This window comes from Pantherophis guttatus, chromosome 2 (assembly GCF_059756535.1).
Source record: "Pantherophis guttatus breed Tessera chromosome 2, ASM5975653v1, whole genome shotgun sequence".
NCBI lineage: Eukaryota > Metazoa > Chordata > Lepidosauria > Squamata > Colubridae > Pantherophis > Pantherophis guttatus.
The window spans coordinates 38,482,450-38,506,353 of NC_142064.1; the positions used below are offsets into that span (position 1 = coordinate 38,482,450).

Consider the following 23,904-nt stretch of genomic DNA (forward strand, 5'->3'; position numbering starts at 1 on the left):
AACATTTTTAAGTAGAAAAATAACTCCTAGGCATTGCAGTCAAATGAGGCTGGAGCTCACTAACGAAATAAATTGAGGTGTGAGAGGATGTTGCCAGTGTCATAGCCGTTAAATACACTAATTGCGATCCAAATTAAGCTTTTCCATATTGTAAAATTCCTGAATATATCAATATATTTTTGTTGTTATATGTGATTTAAAAGTAATTTGTTAGTTACATTTAGCTAGGGATGATTTTGGACTTCAGTTTCCAAAAATGAGTCTATATTAAGAAAACCAGCTGTAATTATTTGAGAATGAGAATAGCGCTATTGCATATGAGGGCAAAATATTTCTAGTGCTTTGTTTAGAAACTTGCATATTTTGCCTTAGTCTAGGCATTATCTCATGCTTCTTCTTATGAATTTCCAACCTTGGAGTCAAACAGCAGAGTAGAAAAACTCTTTGCCTTCAATAGCTGAAACCTCTAACATTCTGACAAGTTCTAGAAGGATATGATTTCAATTACTGTCATTGAAAAAAAAACCCTGCTCTTTGTTGATAATAATTTCTATAAAGTAAATAAAATCACTGTATTTATATTGTCACATCAATGCCAAGTGTAAATTTGAAAAACACATATAATTTCCATGACTTTTGAAAGTAAAAGGGCAACAACTCAAAGAGGAAGAAGTTCTCAAGACATGGTGTCTGAATACTTAACAGTTACTCTAGACCAGTGATGGTTAACCATCTCGGCACTGAGTGCTGAAAGCGCGTGCGCGCACACCCATAATGAAATGAGCAAGCCCCCCGCGCCTGCCCCCTGCATGCGCCCCATGCACCACACATGTGCGCAACCCCCTGCATGCACCCTGCCCTGTGCATGTGCAAGTGACCCCACGCATGCATGCATGACACCTGCATGCACCCTACCTTCATGCATGCATGTGTCTCCTCACACATGCATGGGAGAAACCTGAAAACCAGCTGACCGGCAGGAGGCATGTAGGCATGCGTGGAGGAGCTGAGCTGGGGCAACAGCTCGCATGCCTGCAGAGAGGGTTCTGTGTGCCACTCGTGGCACGCGTGCCATAGGTTTGCCATCATGGCTCTAGACACTTCATAGTTTCATAAATTTTCTTAAATGTCAATCTGTTTATGAATATTGGGTTAACTGAGAGGTAACATTAACATGCTTCTGTTTATGTGCACCATGCATATTGTGATATGCTATGCTACTTGGCTTTTTAAAATGCTAAAACTATTCATCATATTGTTCTGCCAACTTCGCCATGCTTTGTCCTTATTTCAAAAGCATGATAGCAAGGCTAAATTTATATTTAGCTATTAAGTTGTAGCAGTATCAGTTAAAATGGTTATCCAAACTATTTGTAGTCTCATATTTGTAACTGATTGCTTATTACTTGGTAATTCTTACACGGAGTAATATAGGAAAGAGAGAAGTAACTGTTTGATCAGTTTGCCCTGTATATTAACAGATAATATGTAAACAGAGAGTCTGCATGGAGTCAAGCTCTTTTGTTTTCCTTCTTTCAAATGAAGACTTACTTGCTAAGGCCCCAGAAAGCATTTAAAAAGGCATATTAACATGAGTGAAGCATTTCTCCTTGAAACATTACAGATAGTACTTGACTTACAACTGATTGCTTAGCGACTGTTCAAAGTTATGACGGACCTCCCTGGGGGTACTTACAACTTGGTTGCAGAGTGGGCCATGTTGTAAGATACTGGTATTCTATATGTAGCAATCACAGTTGGGACCTGTGACTTAGTCATTAAAGCGAACCTATTGTTAGGTGAAACTGCAGTTCTGCTTATGATCTTACTTCAGCTCTCCTTTACCTGCTTGTGAAGATCATAAATGTGAGGACTGATCATAAAGTTGCTTTTTCATCATTGATGTAACTGCAAATGGTTGCTAAATTAGGCACACACTAAAGAAGACTACCTATAGCCCAGTAGTGGATTTCAATTTCGTTTGCTACCAGTTTGCTCATGGGCGCGCACAACACTTCTGCACATGCTTAAAAGCTTCTGCGCATACGCAGAGTCATCTGGGTGAGTGGGCGGAGCTTCCCGCCGCTGCTACCGGTAGCAACCCACCACTGCTATAGCCATAATATAGTATACAACACAGGAAGATACCTGCTGAATCAAGATGAATCTGATGTAGCATTTTATGCCACACATTGCCAAGCAGATGCATCCAGTAGGCTCATTCATAAAGACAGGAAAAAATATCTTTCCTCTCCTGTTAATGGTTATTAGCTATTATTCAAAGCAAGTTGCCTATATTCCAGAAATAGCAAATATCCATTAAGCCTTTAGTCAATGCAGCTCAATTCTCCATGAACTTGTTCAATCCTCATTTAATACCGTCTAATTTGATAACTGTTACCTATGATGATAAGGAACTTTATAGATGACATGTGTATTATCATGTTAATAAGCCAATACCTAAGCATGGTTGATGATGCCCTCAAGAAGGGTTTATTTGGAGACTGAGGGAGGGAGAGAAGTATGCAGCAGCTTCCATCATATTCATTGTATTTTGCTAGGTTAGTGATTGATTGATGACTGATTGATTGATTACATCATTTTTTTACTCTTAGCAACCATGTCGATTTTATGCGTGAGAATCTATCTCTAACCTGTTTTTTCAAGTTTCTCAATGGTGCACCACTAAAGACCTTATTGCACTTGCTATTTATAAGAAGATTGCCTGTAGATGTAGGCTTTGTATAGACAAATACAATGAAATATAAAAACTTATTCATACAGGGTACAATAAGCTAAAATAAGATCATTGTGTAAATGTATTAGAAATACATAAGTTAAATAATGTTTGCATTAGTGAAATATATATCTAAAATTGTAACTGCTTATTGTTATAATGGCATGTCATAGTTTTCTTTATTGGATTTCACTTTTTTGTTAAAGTATTTTTATGTGTCTTCTAATTAGTTTTGATAATATTATGCCTAAACCATGGAACTGTGGAAATGGGAGGAAAGTATGACAATTAACATGAAATGAATGAAATTTAAACATTGTCTGTAAACACACATTGATGTTATTAGCAATGAAGCACAAAAATACAACATGCAGAAAGATTGAAATTCTATTTTGTTGACTGACTGATTACTTGTGTAGTTAATCTTCCATTGAAAATAAATCTAATATATTTTCTTGTATTCTAAGAATCCATCTTTTCCATCCAACATCAACAAAGCTTTCAATTTTTAATGTCAGTTATAGATATTTTTAAAATGACTAAGTGTACTTACAATTTTCCCCCTCACCTAAGTTGAAAAATCAGTACTGATGCATTAGGTAATTAGGAGGAATAATCAGATAAACATTCATTGTTTTCCGCCCCCTTTTGTCTTGTATGATGGATGTACAAATGAATTTCAGGGCCTTTTATATCCAAATAATGTTTACTTTCTTTTGTTCTAGTTTAGCCTTGGATCATTGATATTACAGAAAGTTACAAACTCATCTGAAGTCATTAGAGAGTTGATTACCTATTGCCTAGATTGTGTAAAAGAACTACATGCCAAAAATGATCATCTACAAAAAGAGAATGAAAGGCTTTTGAGTAATCTGGATGACATCCAAGAGCAGTAAGTTGAAAAATAATATTCACAGGTGTTTTTTTTATTATTTTCTTCTGATTCCCTCATACTTTTTATTATGTGAATAGAATGCTTATTTACTAAACCAGGGATTAATAAAGTTGATTTAAAGTTAATTTAAATCAGTTGGATATGACCTTTGTTGGATTATATACACCAGTGAAAACAGAGAAGTAAATTTTCCCACTGTTTAAAGTACTGAAAATTTTGAATCTTCCTAGGATATATTGCACCAAGATATTTATTGATAAATTGCTTGCATTTTTATCATTTCTAGGCTGTTCCCTCTTACCACTCCCCCAACTAATTAAAACTTAATTTATGTACAGGAGTTCTTCAGGTAGTTGATCAGTAGCTCTAATGTTTCTAGGAAGATTTACTGAATTGATCTCCGCAGTAATGATATCCAGTCATTTGCATTTAAATTAGTTGAATTATTTATTAGCTATTAAATATTCACATCATAGGATTATTTGTCATTTATGGAGTCATTTAGTAGATAAAGCTGTAAAAGCTATGTTTTCTAACATTTTGACATGGACTACTGTGCGATGACTCAAATCTACCGTATTTTCCGGCGTATAAGACGACTGGGCGTATAAGACGACCCCCAACTTTTCCTGTTAAAATATAGGGTTTGGGCTATATTCGCCATATAAGACTGCCCCTCTTCCAATGCACACCAAATAAAAATTAAAAAACATCAACTGGCTCACCTACAATGTAAAAGCAGCTGTGCTAGACCCAAAATGGCCCCTGCAACAAGCAGGAACCTCACACAGCCACAAAAAGTCCAAAAAACCAACTTTCACACTTTACACACACAAAATTCCACATACAGCTTTGTGAGATTTTGTGTGTTTGTGTAGTTGGAGTGAAACACTACAGAAACACACTAAATCTCAGAAAGCTGCACAAATATTATTTTATTTTATTTTATTTTTATTTTTATATGAAAGCTAAATTTAAAACTTCCTAAACTTTAAATGGCTAGGTCTAAAAAAGAACAACTAAAAAAACCCCAATTGACTATTTTTTTAAAGCTCCCAAAGGGGAAAAAAACTTACCCAATAGAACAGGGGTCTCCAACCTTGGCAACTTTAAGACTTGTAGACTTCAACTCCCAGAATTCCTCAGCCAGCTTTGCTTTGCTGGCTGAGGAATTCTGGGAGTTGAAGTCCACAACTCCCTCCTTGCTTGATTGCAGGCAGGGAGTTGCTTGCTTGCCTGAATAGATTCAGGCAAGCAAAGCAAGGCAAGCGTTGCGACTAACAGCTGAGGTAAGCAAGCTGGAGGGGGAAAACTTTTTCTCTTTTACATGGCTCTGGCCATCCCAGCTGAGTTGCAGGGAACTCAGCTGGGATGGTCAGAGCTGGGATCCTCAGAGTAAAAGGGAAAAAACTTTTTTCCTTTTACATGGTTTCTGGCGATCCCAGCTGAGTTGCAGGGAACTCAGCTGGGATCGTCAGAGCTGGGATCGTCAGAGTAAAAGGGAAAAAACTTTTTTCCTTTTACATGGTTTCTGGCGATCCCAGCTGAGTTGCAGGGAACTCAGCTGGGATCGTCAGAGCTGAGATCGTCAGAGCTGGGATCGCCAGAGCCATTTAAGGCTCGTCAGAGCCTTTCGGGCTGGTCTGCCTGGTTACAGGAGAACGACACCCGGCGTATAAGACGACCCCCGACTTTTGAGAAGATTTTCATGTGTTAAAAAGTCATCTTATACGCCGGAAAATACGGTATTTGATATAAATAAAAGTTTTAAATCTATGTAATCATTTAATGTACAAGAAGAAATGTGCTTTTAAATTAGAAGACTTTAGTACCAAATCCTATTACAGTATTCCAATTCCACATTGCATTTTGCATTTACTTGTAGGATGATGCATGTAGAATTGTGATATAATACACACACACACACACACCCCTAGTATTATATCAGATATATTTAGTTCCTGTTGTGGATAGATGTTTTGATGGCTAAATCCCCAACAGCAGTAACAACTTGCTATTACTATATGCAGATACAAGGTTTTAGTGCTCGTTTAGTAGCATGACAAATGATTGCACTTCTGGAAAGTTTGGCAATACTTTGATTTTCTAGTTAACGAGACTACAGCAGAACAAGAGTTCATATGGTCCTGATACACATGTGGCAGTACTAACAAAATGACCTATTTATAAAATAGCTGCTATCACTGGCGGCTTTAATCCCAAATTCATTTATTGGCAGGCAAACTAGCTCTTAGGATGCTTTCTCTCAGTCCACTGGGACACTGAGGGAGCGAAAGGTATTGTTACAGCAAATAAGATGCTAGAAGAGGATCCTTTACTTTCAAGATGCTAACAGTATGCATGCTAGCAATATCCATTGTGCAAGTAAACTGACAATGTTCAGTATGAAGCTGAATATTTTCAGATTTTTTCATAAGCCATTATATAGGCTTTTAAAAATTCAGCATGTATCTTTGATATTCTATTAAAATAATTATCTCTCTCAAATGTAAAATCAATAAATATGTATAATATTTGTGTCTATAATGAAATCATAATCAAATAATTTTCCTGGTATAGTTGTGCTTCTATTCACTTTCATCATTTCTGCCATACTCGATGACTTTGATTTAAGCTTCTCAGGAAGGTCAGCACAGTATTTTTTGTTTTTGTTCTTTTTTTAAAAAACCTCTCGTATTCTTTATTATATAATTAACAGCGGCATTTATTTTTAAGATTACAAAAATGTGTTGAAGCTAAAGAAGAACTGGAAACTGATCTTTATAAGCGATTTGTCTTGGTCCTTAATGAAAAGAAAGCAAAGATAAGAAGTTTACAGAAACATTTAAAAGAAGTTGAAGAAACAATACCGGAAACTGCACAAGCAGGGTATAATTTATTACTTTCCTTCCACTAAATAAACATCATGCATGAAATAGATGTAGTTCTGTTCTCTATCTTATACAGGCTTCAAAGTTCAAGGACTGTGTGTCCTTGAAATGAAGTAATATATTACTTAGTTCTATAGAAGAACTTTAGCAATTCAGCATTCTCATGAATGGCAATGATGCATTAATTGTAGTGTATATTTGAAGCATTCTATTTAATAATTTAATCTGTTTAATTTATTTATTAAACTGCATTTATATTTTTAAAAATAAAATAATTATTTAATGACAAATGAAATCTACAAACTATTTTCTCTTGCAAAGGATCTATTTATGGGTCTGTGACTGCTAGAGCATACTAATTGAAGATAAAGTTTATTCCCTTTAAATTCATTAAAAAAAATATTACAGCTTGTGTTGATGCCATTGAACCTAACAATGGGCCTAAAAGTGGCCGTTTTTCTTAATAAGATTTCAAGATTTGTTTCCAGCTGAAAGAAAACAGATGGCTTTTGGATAAAGTCACTCTGTATTCATATATAATTCAAAAAATATCAAAATGTGCAGAGCTTTCAGTAACAATAGTATTATAATGCTAATGATATTAGGACCATGCTGTAATCTGTTTTCCAAGCCCAAATTGTGATTCAAAGTTTATATGTAACACTCATCAGAACATTTTGAAAGTATTTAAGATGTTCCTTGTAGGAGCTGCTCTCCAGAGGTGGGTTTCAGCAGGTTCTGACCAGTTCTGAAGAACCGGTAGTGGAAATTTTGAGTAGTTCAGAGAACCGGTGGTAAAAATTCTGACTGGCCCCACCCCCATCTATTCTCTGCCTCCCAAGTCCCAGTTGATTGGGAGGAAATGGGGATTTTGCAGTAACCTTCCCCTGGATTGGGGACGGAATGGAGTTTTTACAGTATCCTTCCTCTGCCTCGCCCACCAAGCCATGCCCACCAAGCCATGCCATGCCCACCAAGCCACACCCACAGAACCTGTAGTAAAAAAATATTGAAACCCACCATTGGTACTCTCCATCTTTTAGGAATACGATAAGAGTCACCCAGAGGTCAATACACATCTATAAATGAAATAAATACAGGTTTCATGGGTTTAACCATTCATTCAATGACCTTTTGAAGTTATGGCAGTGCTGAACAAGTGGTAGATATGTGTGGTCCCTGAGGTTTCAGCCATTGCAGCACCTCTGCAGTCACGTGATTAAAATTTTAGGCGCTTAGCAGCTGGCCCGCACATATGACTGCAAGCTCCTCCATCTACCTATGTTCCCCAGCCCATCTTTGCACTTATAGTTGCCCTGAACTCACTAATCGTGCAGGCATTGTCACTCTGGACCTTCTGGCCTCCAACTAACCTTTGCTGTCTTCCTCCTGCCACTGTTCATGAGGCATACCTTCTTCCTGAGGCCGCAGTTGCCTTTTGCCCAATGTGCACGTGGCCTTGTCTGAATTGTGTATGGCTTTCTTATAACGTTTTGGAAGGCGGGCATATGGAAGATGGCCCCATCTATTCTGGTATGAAAGAAAGGCTTGGCTAGAAGGATCCTTCTTTTCCATCAGTACTGTACAGCTAGGCCAGTGATGGCTAACCTTTTCCGGACCGAGTGCCCAAACTGTGCGCACAAAACCCACAAAATGCAATGTGCACATGGCCCCTGTGCCTGCACCCCTTCACCTGTGCATGCGCATGCAGCCCTCCCATGGCCACGCCCCCATGCATGTGCGTGCAGCCCCCCACATGTGCCCTGCACATGCATGGCAGAGACCCAAAGACCAGTTGGCTGGCGGGAGGCGTGCTCGCATGCACATTAGAGCTGAACTGGGGTGACAGCTCGTGTGCCCACAGAGTGGGCGCTGTGTGCCACCTCTGGCACATGTGCCATAGGTTCGCCATCACAGAGCTAGGCCTTTCTTTCATGTTGTGTTTCAGAATGAAGTTTTCTCCCTTCCTGAATTCTAGAAACTAAAATTCTGAAAGAAAGTGAACAGGACTGATTGCTTGAAAATATGTCAATTCATAATTGTAAAAATGGCACTGGGCGTTACACCAAAAATTCTTGGAGGTACTTAGATAATCTGCACATTGGCAAAATTTCTATCTGTCAGTTACAAAAGTTTATGTTGCTTAGATCCACACAAATACTTTGCCAGTACATTATGACATCTTGGATTTTCAGGAAGAATTTGATGAATATGAAGGCCAACACCAAGAAAAGGCAGCTGTGATTTTATACAGTTGTATCTATAATAATTGCCTTTTTTAAAGGCTAGAAAAAAATCAATGGCCAAAACCTCCATGTTGTTGCCAATAAAATATTCACATAAGTACCCTAAACTCCACTGACATAAGAATGTCTTTACTTATATAAAATTATGTCCATGGATCAACTTTGGTTAAGTCTTGCCTTGGGATGAAATTTTTGAATTTAAATATATAAATGGGATTTAAATAAACATTAAATTTAACCATGAGACCACTTCATTTCTTATATTTATGTTTGTTTTTATTATTACATTGACTTCAACATGCAGTGATGTTAATATATATAATTGAAAACATTTTTGTATGTTGCATACTTATAGGCTAAAAATACATATTTTTTTGCTCTATAGAACCTACAAGGCTTGTGACCTTGGGGTATTTTTTAATATGACATTTTTGTTTTATTTCTATTTGAATATATAATGTGAGAATTTATATAATAGGATTCCTGATAACATACTCTAGCATCATCTCTTTAGAATTTAGTTATTGGAAAATACTTTATCTCACTGGTTAATCTTTCATGTTAGAATAAATTTGGCATGCACCAAAATATACTTACTTTTTCCCCAAGGCACTGAATGACTGCAAAGTTTGATTTAATATTATAGAAATGTTATATACAAAGTTTTGCTGTGCCATAAATTGGGAAGAAAACATACAATAGTGTCATAGATAAGATATTAAAAGTTTAATGAGAACCAGCATCTGTCAACATTAGTGGTAACATTTAGACAAATGGGACTAACATTGACTTTCATAGCTTTGAATGTCTCAAATTGGCACTGGGACAACAGCTATTAAAACATTTTTGTAAAATTGAAGCCGGAGATTAGGAAAAGAAAATAGAATGTGGGAATATAATGAATTTGAAAGGAAAAAGAGTGAAAAGTTCAAGAGTAACAAATAAAATATATAATAAAATATGTGTTCTCTATTCCTTCCACTTATTCATTTAATTTATAGGTCCTTCCCCTACCCTCAACTCCAAAATAACTCTGCAACTTACAACTAAGGTAGATAGTTGGGTAGGTAGGTGGGTGGGTAGGTAGGTAGGGAAGGAAGGAAGGAAGGAAGGAAGGAAGGAAGGAAGGAAGGAAGGAAGGAAGGAAGGAAGGAAGGAAGGAAGGAAGATGATACAACTGAACTGAAGAACCAGTATTCAAAAGAAGTATTCAAAAATGAATCAAAACAAATGAAAGGACAAAAGGAGGGTTCTACAATAATTTTGTATGCAACGCCTGAGAAAATAACCTTCAATAGTTTCTTGAATGTCAGAATGGTGGGAATGACACAAATCTCTTTTCTCTATTTTTAGTCATTAGGTCATTACAACAAGAAATGTGTTTCTAAAATAATTTACTATTACAAATGTTACCCAACATTATAAAGTAAGATTAATTAAAACCATTCCTTTTTTCTATTAAGGCACTTTGTCCCTTTCTTGTCTGTTTATGAACTCCATATGTTCTACAGTACTGGTGTATTTTGATAAAGTTTTGTATTTTTCTAGGGACACAGTAATTGCTTCAAAAAGTACCATTGAAAAAGAAAATTATGAAGGAAGCACTGATGAAGAAAGTGAAAATTTAATACAACTGACAACCTCAGAGTCAAGTAAGACCAAGACCAAGTTGTTTACATTGATGTCATTACAACCATCTATTTTAATTGATTCAAACTGTCAGGTTCCTTATTATAAGTTAATATGAAAGCATACCATTTTTAAAATCTTTAATCTTGGAGAGAATCATGTACAGTAATTCCATTCGGTGCTTTAAAAATCAAAATATTAAGATTCAGATTTTTCTAATAGTAAGCACAGGAATGAAAGCTGTGCATTGAGATAGGGCACTGAAAAAATGATAAATGCCTTTATAGGTTACAAAAAAGATAGTAGACTGAAAGAAGAACCATCTAGTCCTGTGATGGTGAACCTATGGCACACGTGCCAGAGGTGGCACGCAGAGCCCTCTCTGCTGGCACGTGCAGCGCCGCCCCAGATCAGATCTCCGTGGCATTTCTTTCATGAGCTTCTGTTTCCCTGCAAACAATGAAACAGAAGCTCATGAAAGAAAAAGATCTTACCTCTTGCCGCGCTGCCAGTGTTGGGATGCCCCGCCTCCCACTGGCGACCTGGTTTTTGGGTCTCTGCTGCACATGCACACATGTCCGTACATGCACACATGCCTATGCACGCACACACATCCGTACATGCACACATGCATGTCAGCACAAACACACATGCCTATGCAAGCATGCATGTCTTTCAGTTTGGGCATGCATGCACGCAGTTAGGGCACTCGGTGTCTAAAAGGTTTGCCATCACTGATCTAGTCCAGCAGTCACCAACTGGTGGTCCTTGGGAAAATTTTGGTGGCCCGCAGAAAAATTATTTGCATTTTTTATATGGCACTAAATCAGGGGTCCTCAAACTATGGCCCCTGGGACAGATATGTGCAATGAATGTTTTGTGTTACTGCAGAGAGTCTCCCCCTTGGGGTCTTTTTGTGTGGGTCGGAGGTGGGCAGAAATTCCGACTTGAGGTCTACTTCAGCCTCCTGGTATGCGGCTTTGGGCGAAGGCTGGAGGGAAGCGCTGCTGGGTGGCGAAGAACCGGAGGGCCTTTTTCCAGTGGGACTACCTCATAGCCTGGAACTGGTTGACCATCTCATCCCAGGGGCTGGTATTTGGCCTTGCACTCCCACAGGTCTTCCCTCTGCTTGGAAAGCCTATGGTCCTAGTCCTCAGTGAGGTGCTTCTGCTGAGCCTCCTTCTTGGCCAGATCCAATTTGAACCGAGCCAGCTGTTTTGCCAACTCTTTCTCGTGGTGGCTACTTAGCTCCAACAACTGCTTCCTGTTGGGACCCTAAGGAGCCCGGGTGGGCAGGCGAGGAATGGCTGGGAAGGGAGGGGCGAGTAGAGGCCAGCGAGGCATCCCTTGATGTAAGTGACATCAAGTCCATCCAGTCACATGACTACCTAGCCACGCCCACCCAGCCGGTCATTAGGCCGATCATATTAGTAACAAGTAACAGTAACAGAGTTGGAAGGGACCTTGGAAGTCATCTAGTCCAACTCCCTGCTCACACAGGAGACCTATACTAGGGATTTGAACCACCAAACTGCTGGCCTTTCTGATTGACAAGCTCAGCGTCTTAGCCACTGAGCCACTTAGTCAGGTATAGGTGATCCGCGGGATTTAAAATTATGAAGTTAGTGGTCCCTGAGGTCTGAAAGGTTGGGGACCCCTGATCTAGTCAGTCCTGGATTTAACTAAAGACAGACTGATTGCATCCTTGAATTGATGATCATTAATAGGGAACTCAGTTAGTATAGACATGTAGTGAAAAAGAACTGAACTTGAAAAAAATAGCTTTCTTGACAGGCAGAGAACTCATTGACTTTTTTCCCTTTTAGCTTTATATTTAATTTGGTGAAACAATTTTTTAATTTTTTTAATTATCAGGAGGAAGCAATTGTTTTTTCATTGATTTTGAGACAGATGGTTAAAAGACATTTTTATTGTGAAATCCTCTTTCCCTAACTTCTACCTTTTAGTTTAATCTCCAGAGAACTTCAGTTTGGCTTTTCCGGTAACAGAACTTTTGTCACACTAAGTTGTAGTAGACTACTGGAAATTGTTGGACAATTTCTCTTCTTCCAGAGGAATTTAGACACCATCCACTCATTTCTCTGCTCAGAAATTTGATGAAAAACCTCACTGTTCCTTTTTCTAGTGTTGTATGTTTTTGATAAAGTGAAAAAAATCAGCAAATTTTGAAAAATAAAATACGTGGAAGAGGGACCTGACTTTATTTTTATACAAATACAAGTACTCCATCCACAAGGGACTGGAATTTTACTTATTAAGCAATGTACAGTAGTTATAAAGCAAGATAACAGAGGACTGCATCATTTAGTGATCGCAACCCTGGTAATTCCTGTTGCCAACATTAAGCAAATTTTACTGGTCGTTAGCCAAGGACCCACCCAGTGCCTTCAAACCTTGAACTTCAGTAAGATAAGGGACTGCTTCCAACTTCTCTCACTCACCTCTCTCACCCCTCCACCCCCATCTTTGTCCCTTTGTTTATCAAGGCTCTGGGGCTGCTTCCCACATCCTGGGATGCCACAGTCACCCTAGCCCAGTCCAGTTGCCCTTTCCACCCTGCACTCCAAGATCCCTGCTGCCCTGCACTCTGCCATCCCAGCTCACCTTTGCAATCTTCTTGCCTGATCTGGCTGCAGGATGCTCTGATGCTGGCTTTCAGCAGAAGCAAGAAGAAAGCAAAGATGAATTGGGCTGGTGGAGCATAGGGTGGTAGGAGGCCAAAAGGTCATAGATGATGGAGAAATTGGCAGGTGGAGGGAGTTACAGCAACTTGCCCCCCTCCCCCCCCACAGTTATTAGTACAGGCAGGCTGCCAAGTGCTGAGTTTTGTTTACAGCAACAGCCATTACTTCCTGCATGGGTTGTAAGTCTCTTCATTCAGCACGTTGTAACTTTGAATAGTCACTGAACAAATGGTCATAAGTCAAGAACTACCTTTCTGAATCATGAATTGATACCCCAAGGTCTCTCATAACAATCAAAGACTTTCAATGAATGAAATTATCAAGAACATAGTTATTTTTTAGGGGGAAAAACATAAATGAATTCTCCTTAGCAGCTTGCAAGGGAAATTGCTCTCACATTAATTCTTAAGCCTATAAATAATGTTGAAGCAATGTCAGGGCTCTGACATTTGGTCCTAAGTAGATTTGAAACAGACTCTCAATGTGTGGGTAACTTAAATTGCAAGACTCTTTGTAAATCATTGTGCTCTCTCATGTGTTCAAAACAAATTAGAGTGTAATGTTTATAGGTCTCTTAGCTGTTTATAACTTTTACCTGACTCTGCTTTCTTTGGCAAAGCATTGTACCTCTGGGAAGCTGGTTTATTTTGTTTACATATATTGTTGCTCAGACTGGGCTGTTACAGATGTCTTTGGCAAATTATCCTCAGATCTTTGATTTGCAAAGAGTACTTTATCCTACTTTTTTGTCATTCTTTCCCATAACATTTAAGTCTTTCTGTTTGGTATACATTAGTAATAAAAGCACTCTATTCATTATTTTAGGTCATGTCTGGTACTTATTCTCAGATTGATTTGGTTGTATTTTCAGCAATTAAAAGGCTTGGTTTGTTTCTTTCTTTCTCCATTTTGCAATCTAAATTTGTTATGTAGAAGTAGTTCTTAACAATGCAAATCTCCCACTCCAATGAAATACTGTATTATTTGTTGGTTAAATTTATCTATTTTTTGATAGTCAAAAAATAAAAGTATCATGGTAAAGTTAGTTAGGGAGGCATTGCAATTAAAAATTGATTATTTTATCTCAAAAAGTGGTTTCATTTATTTCAGAACGCAAGATCATTTCCCCATTTGCACCTAATGCAGCACAACATGTATTCAAAACATTATTTTTCTGCTATGTTTCCATGACATTGCCTTCAGAGTTCATGAGTCAGACTAAGCCATCGTTGACTGTCCCAGTAATAAAATAGTCTTTCCCTCCTTAAATCAGTGACAATTTCAAGGTTCATAAAATCCCTGACACTTCATCACTCATTACATCAGTACTGGATAGGATCAGAGAGGTGCTAATTGGGCATTTCAGCCTGGTATGGGTGTGCCCCATCCCTGATGGTTTGTGCTGTGCCAGAACTGACACAGCGGTGCTATTGCAGTAGTCTGTCAGATTTGTATAAGGACAGTAGAGCTCTATTCTTTAGTGCAAGGGTTCCCTTTCTGTCCTTTAGCAACCCTGTTATAGCTGCATTCAAATGGTTCAACCCTTGTGTACTCAGAGAGCACAATTTAGCAGGTGGACGCCACCATTAAAAAACCTGTGTGGAATGGTGGAAACAATCAGCAGCCATTAATATAAATGATAATCTCACACTAGTACTAGGCTGCTCAGGTGGTAGTACTGCAAGTGTTTTAACCTTATGACCTTATGGCTTTACTACAAGGTTGAAAGAATAGGAGAAATGAATGATGGGACCATCCACTGTACCTTTACATCTTGAACAGAATACAAGGCTCTTGAAATTGGTATATTTATATATGTAAAGAAAGGAAATGAAGCAAAAGAAATCCAAAATAAAAATACTGCTTTTTATCATTTCCAGTCTTTAGGGATTAAAAAAAAGAAAAGTTAAGTTCAGGTTGTGGCAGGCAGAATGTGGTGTGGAATGGTTATAAAAATAGAATTCTTTATTGGCCAAGTGTGATTGGATACACAAGAAATTTGTCTTGGTGCATACGCTCTCGGTGTACATAAAAGAAAAAGAGGGTAAATATGATGGAACTGAATAAATGCAAAAGGGACATATAGGGTTTTTCAATGTGACAGTAGATTTATTCTAATACTAGATAAATAACATTTTGGAATACATTCAGAGAGGTATCTGATTTGAAAATAAGCCATGTTAAACTGTATAGCAGAGTCAAACATTAGCACAGGAAACGTTTTATGACATTTTGAATTATGCCATAAACTGCTTTATGATAATGTTTATCTCATAAAATGTTTTATAAAATTGACCAACTTTCAATTCCATAGGAGTCATGGGTCCTGGATTTTGAGTGCATTCTGTAAATTAGCCTATTTGAGATAATTTGGTTCAAAAGATTTTGCCCAGTTAAAGGTTACAGGTATCAACGCAAAATTGTCAGATAGATACTTTCTAAAGATTAACTACTGAGATCTCATCTGAATATTAAACTAGATATTCACCGACTTCCATTCTTCATAAAAGCAAATTAGGTTCCAATAGATTCTTTTGATATACATTATTATGCAACAGACAGCTATATCAATTAAGCACAGAGAAAAGCACTGTAATATTACTACACAGGTTATGTTGATCTAGGCCCCTTGAAGCGTTTGGGGATGATAGTTTCAAGCTGACATTATATCAACAGCAATACAGTAAATAGACTGCAGTTCCAAAATATCTTGAAGGAAAGCAAATCAGCAAGAACTGAACTAAAAAAAACATCCTTAGAGCTACACAGGACCTCAGAATTAATTTGGAAAAGTTATATGAAGTATGTGGAAGTGTGAATGAAGCACGCTAAAGCATCTGCAACTTTTGAAAAAAGCCATGTCTTTTCCTTGGATCATGTGGCTGTCCTTAATGCTGCCATCTCTTACCAGTCATGTGGCTGCATGTTCCAATTCAGGTTTTGGAAGTAAACTTGAAGCCATATTATTAATTATACATCATTTAATTATTCCATCAGAAGTCTAATCTTTTCAATGGACGTCCATGTTTTTCAATTTGGAAAACTTTCCAGAAACTCCTATACTTTTTAGTATTATCATATTGCCATAGTGTCACCATTGCATTTATTCTGAATTACTGCAACAATGAGGCTACCTTAAATACACATATGTAGCATATACTGGATAGAGATGTTGATTCTTTTGGATTTGTCATTCTTCCTCTTTAGCTTTCATGTGAACTTGAAACATTTTTCAAAATCAATTCAGAGTGAAACAATAAATGCAAATTGGCTTAAAAGAATCGAAACATGCTTCCTATTAGTTTGGGGCTTTGTAACTGTCTTTTAGAATCCTTGGCTAGCAAAATCAATATACTTCTGTTTTGAATAAAAATAGGTTGCAGAAAATAATAGGTATTCTTTTGTAGCAAGGAAACAAAGGAATAGTTAAAATAGGTTAAATTTTCTTTGTCAGCAGAAGTGGATTAAAAAACTTAATCTGAGACTAAATAGGCAACTATGGAGGCTAACAGCAAAGCAAAAGACTTTCTCTTAAATGAGAATCCATACTTGAATCAGAATATGGGCCCCTAAAGATTGACCTTTGACTTGTCAACTCAATCTGTTCTGCTGAGTTTTCCCTCGGGCCTGAAAAAGATTGACCATTTAACTTAAGATGCCTGGCAAAGCATAGAATTACCTGCACTATATAAACAAGTTACTTTCTTTTGAGTGCATAGGCAAAAGATAAAAGAGTGCATGGAAACTCTTGGGTGAACAAATTTAGTGTGACTGTACATAGAACATTTCTCACTTGGCTGAGCGGGAGGCTGTTCAACAAAACATTCTAGGAGTTGAATTTGTACAAGCTGTTTATCATGTCGGAAACTAGAAAAACTGGTCTGAAGTTGCTGTGTAAACACAATAGAATTTGGGGCAACAGTATTTGGGGCTATGAATGAGATCATATTTATGACTATCGGTATAAAGAAAATCAGATACCCTTTTTGTGATACAACTGAAAAGAGCAAAGAGTTGTTGCAGTGGTAAAACATTTCTTTCTTCAAAACTTGAGTATGTATGTAAACTGAGTTAAATATTTTATTGGAAACAGTACAGAGATGTATAGTTCTTGTAGTGCTATTTCATTTTCTATAATTAAGCAAATTGGTTAATTTCTCCTACCTTTATTTAAAATAAGTATTTATGCTTTTTGTCAAAGGGAGAAATGTAGCTCCATATTTAGAATATACTATCTTCTTTCTTCTGTCATTCTAATTGTTTCAAACTTATCATAGATTCCTCTCTGCCTGTACATGCCAAGTAATCTGATCTTTCAGGGGAAAATAATTTGGTTAATTAACTGCAAAATGTAGCTGCATCTGGAAACATCACTGGACTACAGGACTACTGAACATTTCTCAGATTATTATGTTTCCTTATTTTCTTTATATTTCCTCTTGAGGATCTAAATCATATTAGAATTGTATTTATAATTGGCATAGAAAAATTTAAATTAAAACATATTCAAGCCCTAAATGAAATAATTTTATATAATCTCAATATATAATGCTACTGAAATAAACTTCAGAAATAGGTATACATAGACTCAGAAATAAGATAACTGGAGAGTAGGTATATCATGTTACCTAATTCGTTTTAAAAATCTACTGGATCTTCCAATCAAAGATACCCTCTCAAGGACCTAAAACATTATTTATTAACATTATATTGTATATGTCTTACCACTGCTGATGAACTATATATACTTAGAACATAAAAAAATGACTGTGAATCATACAGCAAGTTTTTAAAGGATATTTTCAAGAATATTTTAAATGCATTGTGAGCTGCCTTGAGCCTTTGGAGAAAGGCGGCATACAAATAAATAAATGAACAAATAAATAAATAAATAAATAAATAAAGGGAAGGCATGAATAAAGGCAGAAGAAATCTATAGAACAAATCTATAAAGACAGAAATTAATCTGTATAATTAACAGGCAAGTGTCTTATGAGTTAAGGTACCTTCAGAACAGCTTCTCCTGAATGTAAATGATGGTCAGTAACCCTAATAGCCAAGTCCTAAGAATTTAGATCTCTTGAAGTGGGTCTGGAAAAAAAAGACTTAGTCCAGATTTGAATTACCGAAATAATAGATCATAGATTTCAGTGAATTTTGACAGTGTGGTATTTTGCAGGATTGCTTGCTGATGCTTTCCAAAGATAGCCCTTTCTATGTAGCTTATCTCAGTCACCCAAATGCAATGCAGCTAATTCATTGCCAAAAACAAATATAGCTAGATAGAGCTATTTAGTGAAATATGATCTTTGATCAATATGGAATAGCTAAAATTGAATGCTAAACATTCAAAATTACAGCTAGATTGAGACATAATTGAACACTACAACTCTTCGGTTGATAATTCACACACTAGATATAATCTAAGTGGCTTTATATTCTTAATGGCAAGAACACCATATACTGTTACATGCCACAGTCTTAGCTAAATTGATTTTCTTTTGATGTAAGTTTTGGGTTTTGTTGTTCCTTACAAGTGTATTTTTAAAACTACTTGAGGGTTTCAGTTATATATTCATGTTTTTTTTCATTTTAATAATATTTTAGAGCTGTGTTTCTTAATGTAGTCTCGGGCCCCAAGACATTTTCAGGGAGTCTGCAAATTCAAATAAATAAATATGTTAAAATTTCTTAGTTTTAATTTGTAATGCAGTATCTATTTATAGATGCAACAGACAGAAACAAAGCTCTTCGGGGTCCTCAATAATTTTTAAGAATGAAAAGGGGTCAAAGGCCAAAATATTTGAGAACCATTGTAAAACAGGAAAAGTGGGATATAAATTTATTAAATAAAAACAAGGGGCAGCAGATCTAATAATATAGATTTAAAATAATGTATATTTTTGTTATTCTGCTGTTACTCAACTTTGTTCACTATAGTTTGGGCCAGTTAAAAGTCAAGATAAATAATTTTAAGAATAGTTTAGAATATGTAAGAAATCTTCTAGTTTAGGATGACATTCAAACAGTGTAAATAAATAAAATGCATTGTATTTATTCCCCAAATTATTTAAAACAATGTTACTGTTCACTAGCCACTTTCTTTTTAATATGAGAATATATTTTCAAATTTCTAATTATCAGCTTAAAGAGCTGAAAATCAAATAATAAGGCATTATGGCTATTACAATCTATTAGCAAAATGCCAAATGTTTCAGTCTATAAGCAAGCCTGCAAAATAAAATTGGAAAAAAAATATTAATCTTTATTTGAAACATAAATTAAGTAAGCAGAGATGTTACAGGATAAATAAAACTCTGGATAATAAATCAAAAGTTCCAGGAAAATATGGCAAAAATAATTGTTATGTAATGAACATGAACATATGAACATATTTCAATAAGTTTTGGTTTGTCAATGCTTTCCCATTTGTAGGTACACAAAGTAAAAAAATATTTATCCTGTTGATATAGTTGGTTCCTGCTAGGCATTTAAAAGTGAATCATTTGGGGCAGAAAAAACTAAAGAGTACAAGCTTCAAATAATAAAATTATAATTCCTCAGCTTTCACCAGTTTAATAATGGAGCTTTTACCTATGATCCATGTCCCTACAATTTCAAAGCATAGTATAGAGCTTTCATTGTTATGCTTTGAAGGAAACCTTAATTCCTTTCACAGTCAAAACATTTTTTATAAACTATCTTCATTACATTTTTTCCCTTCTTGGTGAACCTATAATTGGGGCTGGAGGTTCATTTTATATCTTAAATGCTTCATTTTAACAAGTTGACAGTTTATGTCACTGCTATTAATATTATGGTTAAAGAGCATGAAATGAATATTTAACATGTAAATATAAAGAATTTGGCACTAATTACTGTATATGCTCCAAGTTTAAAAGTATTTCACATTTTGTATTTTAGTTTAGGGGGGAAAAGTTTGAAGCCAAAGATGCTGCCTTCTGATAGGGTATCCTTGTGGCAGAGATCCTTGTAGACCGACAGTTGGGGGCCTGACTAGTGAGTTATGAGTTATGGAAAGCAAACACTGGACTCTCCAAAGATGTAGATGTCAAAGATTATTTTATTTCCTCAAATCCAGTTCAGGGGCAAGGGTTGAAAACAAAAATAGATTCTTTGGAACTGCAGCAGTCCAAACCAAGAACTCAAGGTAACGTTAAAAATAGAAGCTTCTTGGACGAGAAGCAAAATGTCTTCAAAGAAAAACCATAAAGTCCAGTTGCCTCTTGAAAAGGCACCTTTGAGACAGTTTGAGGCTTGTTCTCTTGCATTTACTCCAGCAGTTTCAGTAAGCCTTCCAGTTCTACTGTGGACATACAAGGAACTCCTTACTTGAATGTCTGGCCCTTTATTTTCTTTTAAGATTTTCCTACTGGAGAAACTAGTTCTCTTTTCTGCCTGGGCAATGAACTGAGTTCTACCAGCCAGGCAACATAAAGAGACAGAGGAGTTTGTTTATACAAGCCTGTTAAAAGTATTCCAGCAGATCTTTTCTCTTCAGGCTTCTGTTAGTTGTTTTCTAGCATCCACCATCTCTCTCAACCTTCTTTTCCAAACTCTTCTTTTCCAAAACTGTTTCCTACTCCTTTATCAGCAAAGCTCTTATGCTCAACAGGTGTTGTGTTTATAGATACTGTTTTGGTTTACTCAAAAGAGGTTGGTGTTTTCCTTTCTCCACACTCCTGATTTCTCTGTACAGTAGTTCTTTTAAGTGATTCACTTCATGCTAAGTCTTTAACTTTACTGATCACATCAAAGAAGGATGCAGAGGGCAAGAAAGAAATCAAATGAAAGATCCTTTGCTCTATGTTGCTCTGTACCACTGCCCATTTCAATGTGAATTTTAGCTCATCTTTATATATAAACTTCTAGTGATGAAGTGTCAACCTTACGAGTTAGTCCAGACAAGAAGTTTACCCAAAAGTAATTATAAATTTATGCTAACAGAATTCTGCAAATCTGAAGGTACATCTCCTCCACTTTACACTCTAAGAAATTACAGAGAGTTCTTTCTGAGATTTTTGCCATGCTCCCATTTCTTCTGTTGATTCAGCCGCTGCTTGTCTGACCATTGTCTAATCTGTAACTCTTCCTTCTATCTCCCAATGTCATTCCCAGATACTATTATATCAATCCTGTCTTAAGCCTGCAGCTCTGCAAAATATGTACAAGAAAATTAGTTCTTGTGCTTTGTTACATGCACAGACCTGGATTTAGGAATAAATCCAAACCAGTATTTTAGCTTCCGGATGGTTTATTATATTTATATAATCTGTTTTCAAGCTTGTGAACCGGTCTTTGGTAACCTCTTCCTCTTAGACATTCCCCTCCCATGTTCCTTATCTGTGGAATTGGAATAGTAATAATGATGACTTGTTGTATCGTATAAGTAGGTAATAAACCCCCACTGTTCTATCCTGTCTGTCAGTCCTCATGCCAGATGGCAAACTGCCAGTTCAGACCTATAAATCAATGTGGTTTTGAAAGAGAGGCACTTTTAGAATATAACAAATAGAAATTATCATTTTCCCTTCCCTTTCTATAGCTTTTATTCTTTTGGAAATTATTATGAATTATTAAAGTAAATTATTTATTCTGAGGGTACGCAAACAAAAATGTATATGATGTAGGAGGGAAGAGAAAATTAAGATGCCCCTCTGATTAAATAGAGGTTTCCAGGAAAAAGGATGTTGTTTGTTTATTTATTTAGTCAGTCTTAATAAGCTGCTCCAACCATGAACTGATTAATAAGCTTAAATTTTTAAGTTCAGTTAAAACTTAAAACAAATTCAAAATAACAATTTTGCTATCTCAAATGAGTTTCAACAAACAGAAATTCTAATCGACTCCAAGAAGAAGGGGTCAAGTCACATTATTGTATCAAGGCCTCTTGGATAGCTAGGTCCTAGCAGGTTTTTTTAGCTTAAATGGACGCAAGAAGATGGTAGAGGACAGGAAGGCCTAGAGGAACGTTGTCCAGGGGGTCGTGATGAGTCAGACATGACTTTTCAACTAACAACAAAAACAGTTTTTTCTCAACCCTAATAGGATTCATCCAAATTTAATCTCAAAAGTATATTGTTTCAAAGAAGAGAGGCCACAATGGAGAAAGCCTGCCCCTCCATCCTCTAGTCCCAGAGGGACTCTTAACATAGGTATCCAGAGAGACTTCTCCTAGATTTGATTGGGTTTGATTAGAGGGAAACTTGAAGATAGCAATAGCACTTAGACTTATATACCACTTCACGGTGCTTCACAGCCCTCTAAGCAGTTTACAGAGTCAGCACATTGCCACCAACAATCTGGGTCCTCATTTTACTGACCTCAGAAGGATGAAAGGCTGAGTCAACCTTGAGCTGGTGAGATTCGATCTGCCAAACTGCTGGCAGCCGGTGATCAGCAGAAGTATACTGCAGTACTGCACTTTAACCACTGCGTCACCGTGGTGCAGTGCTAAGATGCTAAGGTCCTAAGTCATGCAAGGCTTTAAAGGGAATAACCAGCACCTTAAATAGTACCCATAATTCAATCAATAATGCAGCTTGTAGGGAAGTGTGATGATGACTTTGAAAAAGAAATTAAGCAAATTTTGTGAGCATCAGTTTAGGCTAATTAGACAGAAGAGGGTAATGAAGATAGCTTTGCCTTGATCCTCTTTAGTGTATAACCAAATGTCTGTCAGGCTTTCAAGCTTTTGTTATTATATTCCATAGCATGAAATAGAGTTGCAATATTTCTTACGCTCTTTGTTTCCTGACATGTCTATCTTGAAGGATTGACACAAATGTAGTTCTTGCAGTAGTGATGTCACTTGGATTTAATGATGTGCACCTATAACCTGAGAAGCTGCTGTATTCTGAACCAGCTGTAGCTTTTGGGCAGTCTTCAAGAGCAGCTCAACATTGCATTAGTAACCAAGAGATGAGGAGAGCATAAGGTACTGTGATAAGAATGTTTTCATCCAAGAATGGTTGCAATTGCACTAAATCAAATTCGGCAAAAATCATCCTAGCCACAAGTACTTCCTACTTCCTTTTAATTTCTAGGTCGCAGTTGAATCTAAGAGTGAATTTTATTCAATATTAATCTGTTGTGTAGAAAGTTAGTTAACAACTGCCACATTAACATTAAATGTATATTTAATTAACATTCCCCTTGAAACAAGATCAGCTCCATTCCTTATTTTCCAAAAGTGTCAGTCCTGGAGGGGAGGGGGGATGTCTCAGGGAATCAATGAGATCTTGAAATGACTTTTATGGCTAATCAAATCTCTTGTGTAGTGTGCTTTTCAAAAAAATATTACTGTTTGGCATGTTTATTGTTTTAATACTTTTTTTTTTGCTGTAGTGTATATTACTCAGTCCAAGGGATGTGGTGGCTCAGTGGCTAAGACCTGAGTTTCTCGATCGAAAGGTCAGAGTTCAGTGGTTCGAATCCCTAGTGCCGCATAATGGAGTGAGCTCCCATTACTTGTCCCAGCTTCTGCCAACCTAGCAGTTTGAAAGCACGTAAAAAATGCAAGTAGAAAAATAGGGACACCTTTGGTGGAAAGATAACAGCGTTCCGTGTGCCTATAGTGTTTAGTCATGCCAGCCATATGACCATAGAGACGTCTTCAGACAGCGCTGGCTCTTCGGCTTTGAAATGGAGATAAGCACCACCCCCTAGAGTCGGGAACAACTAGCACATATGTGCGATGGGAACCTTTACCTTTACCTATATTACTCAGAGTCTTTTCTTGTGAGATGGATGGCCATATACAAATGAACAAATAAATAAA

At 36.8% G+C, this 23,904-nt stretch overlaps 1 protein-coding gene across 4 annotated transcripts in view; it reads left to right on the top strand.

Annotated features, from left to right (window-relative positions):
* XRCC4 (X-ray repair cross complementing 4) overlaps positions 1 to 23,904 on the top strand; it is a 101,719-nt gene that overhangs the window by 34,896 nt on the left and 42,919 nt on the right. For all 4 annotated transcript variants that reach the window (XM_034441235.3, XM_060690630.2, XM_034441234.3 and 1 more), the window contains 3 exons: positions 3,463 to 3,629; positions 6,369 to 6,521; positions 10,318 to 10,421. In XM_034441235.3, the coding sequence (XP_034297126.2) occupies positions 3,463 to 3,629; positions 6,369 to 6,521; positions 10,318 to 10,421 (424 nt within the window). The remainder of the gene's footprint in view (positions 1 to 3,462; positions 3,630 to 6,368; positions 6,522 to 10,317; positions 10,422 to 23,904) is intronic.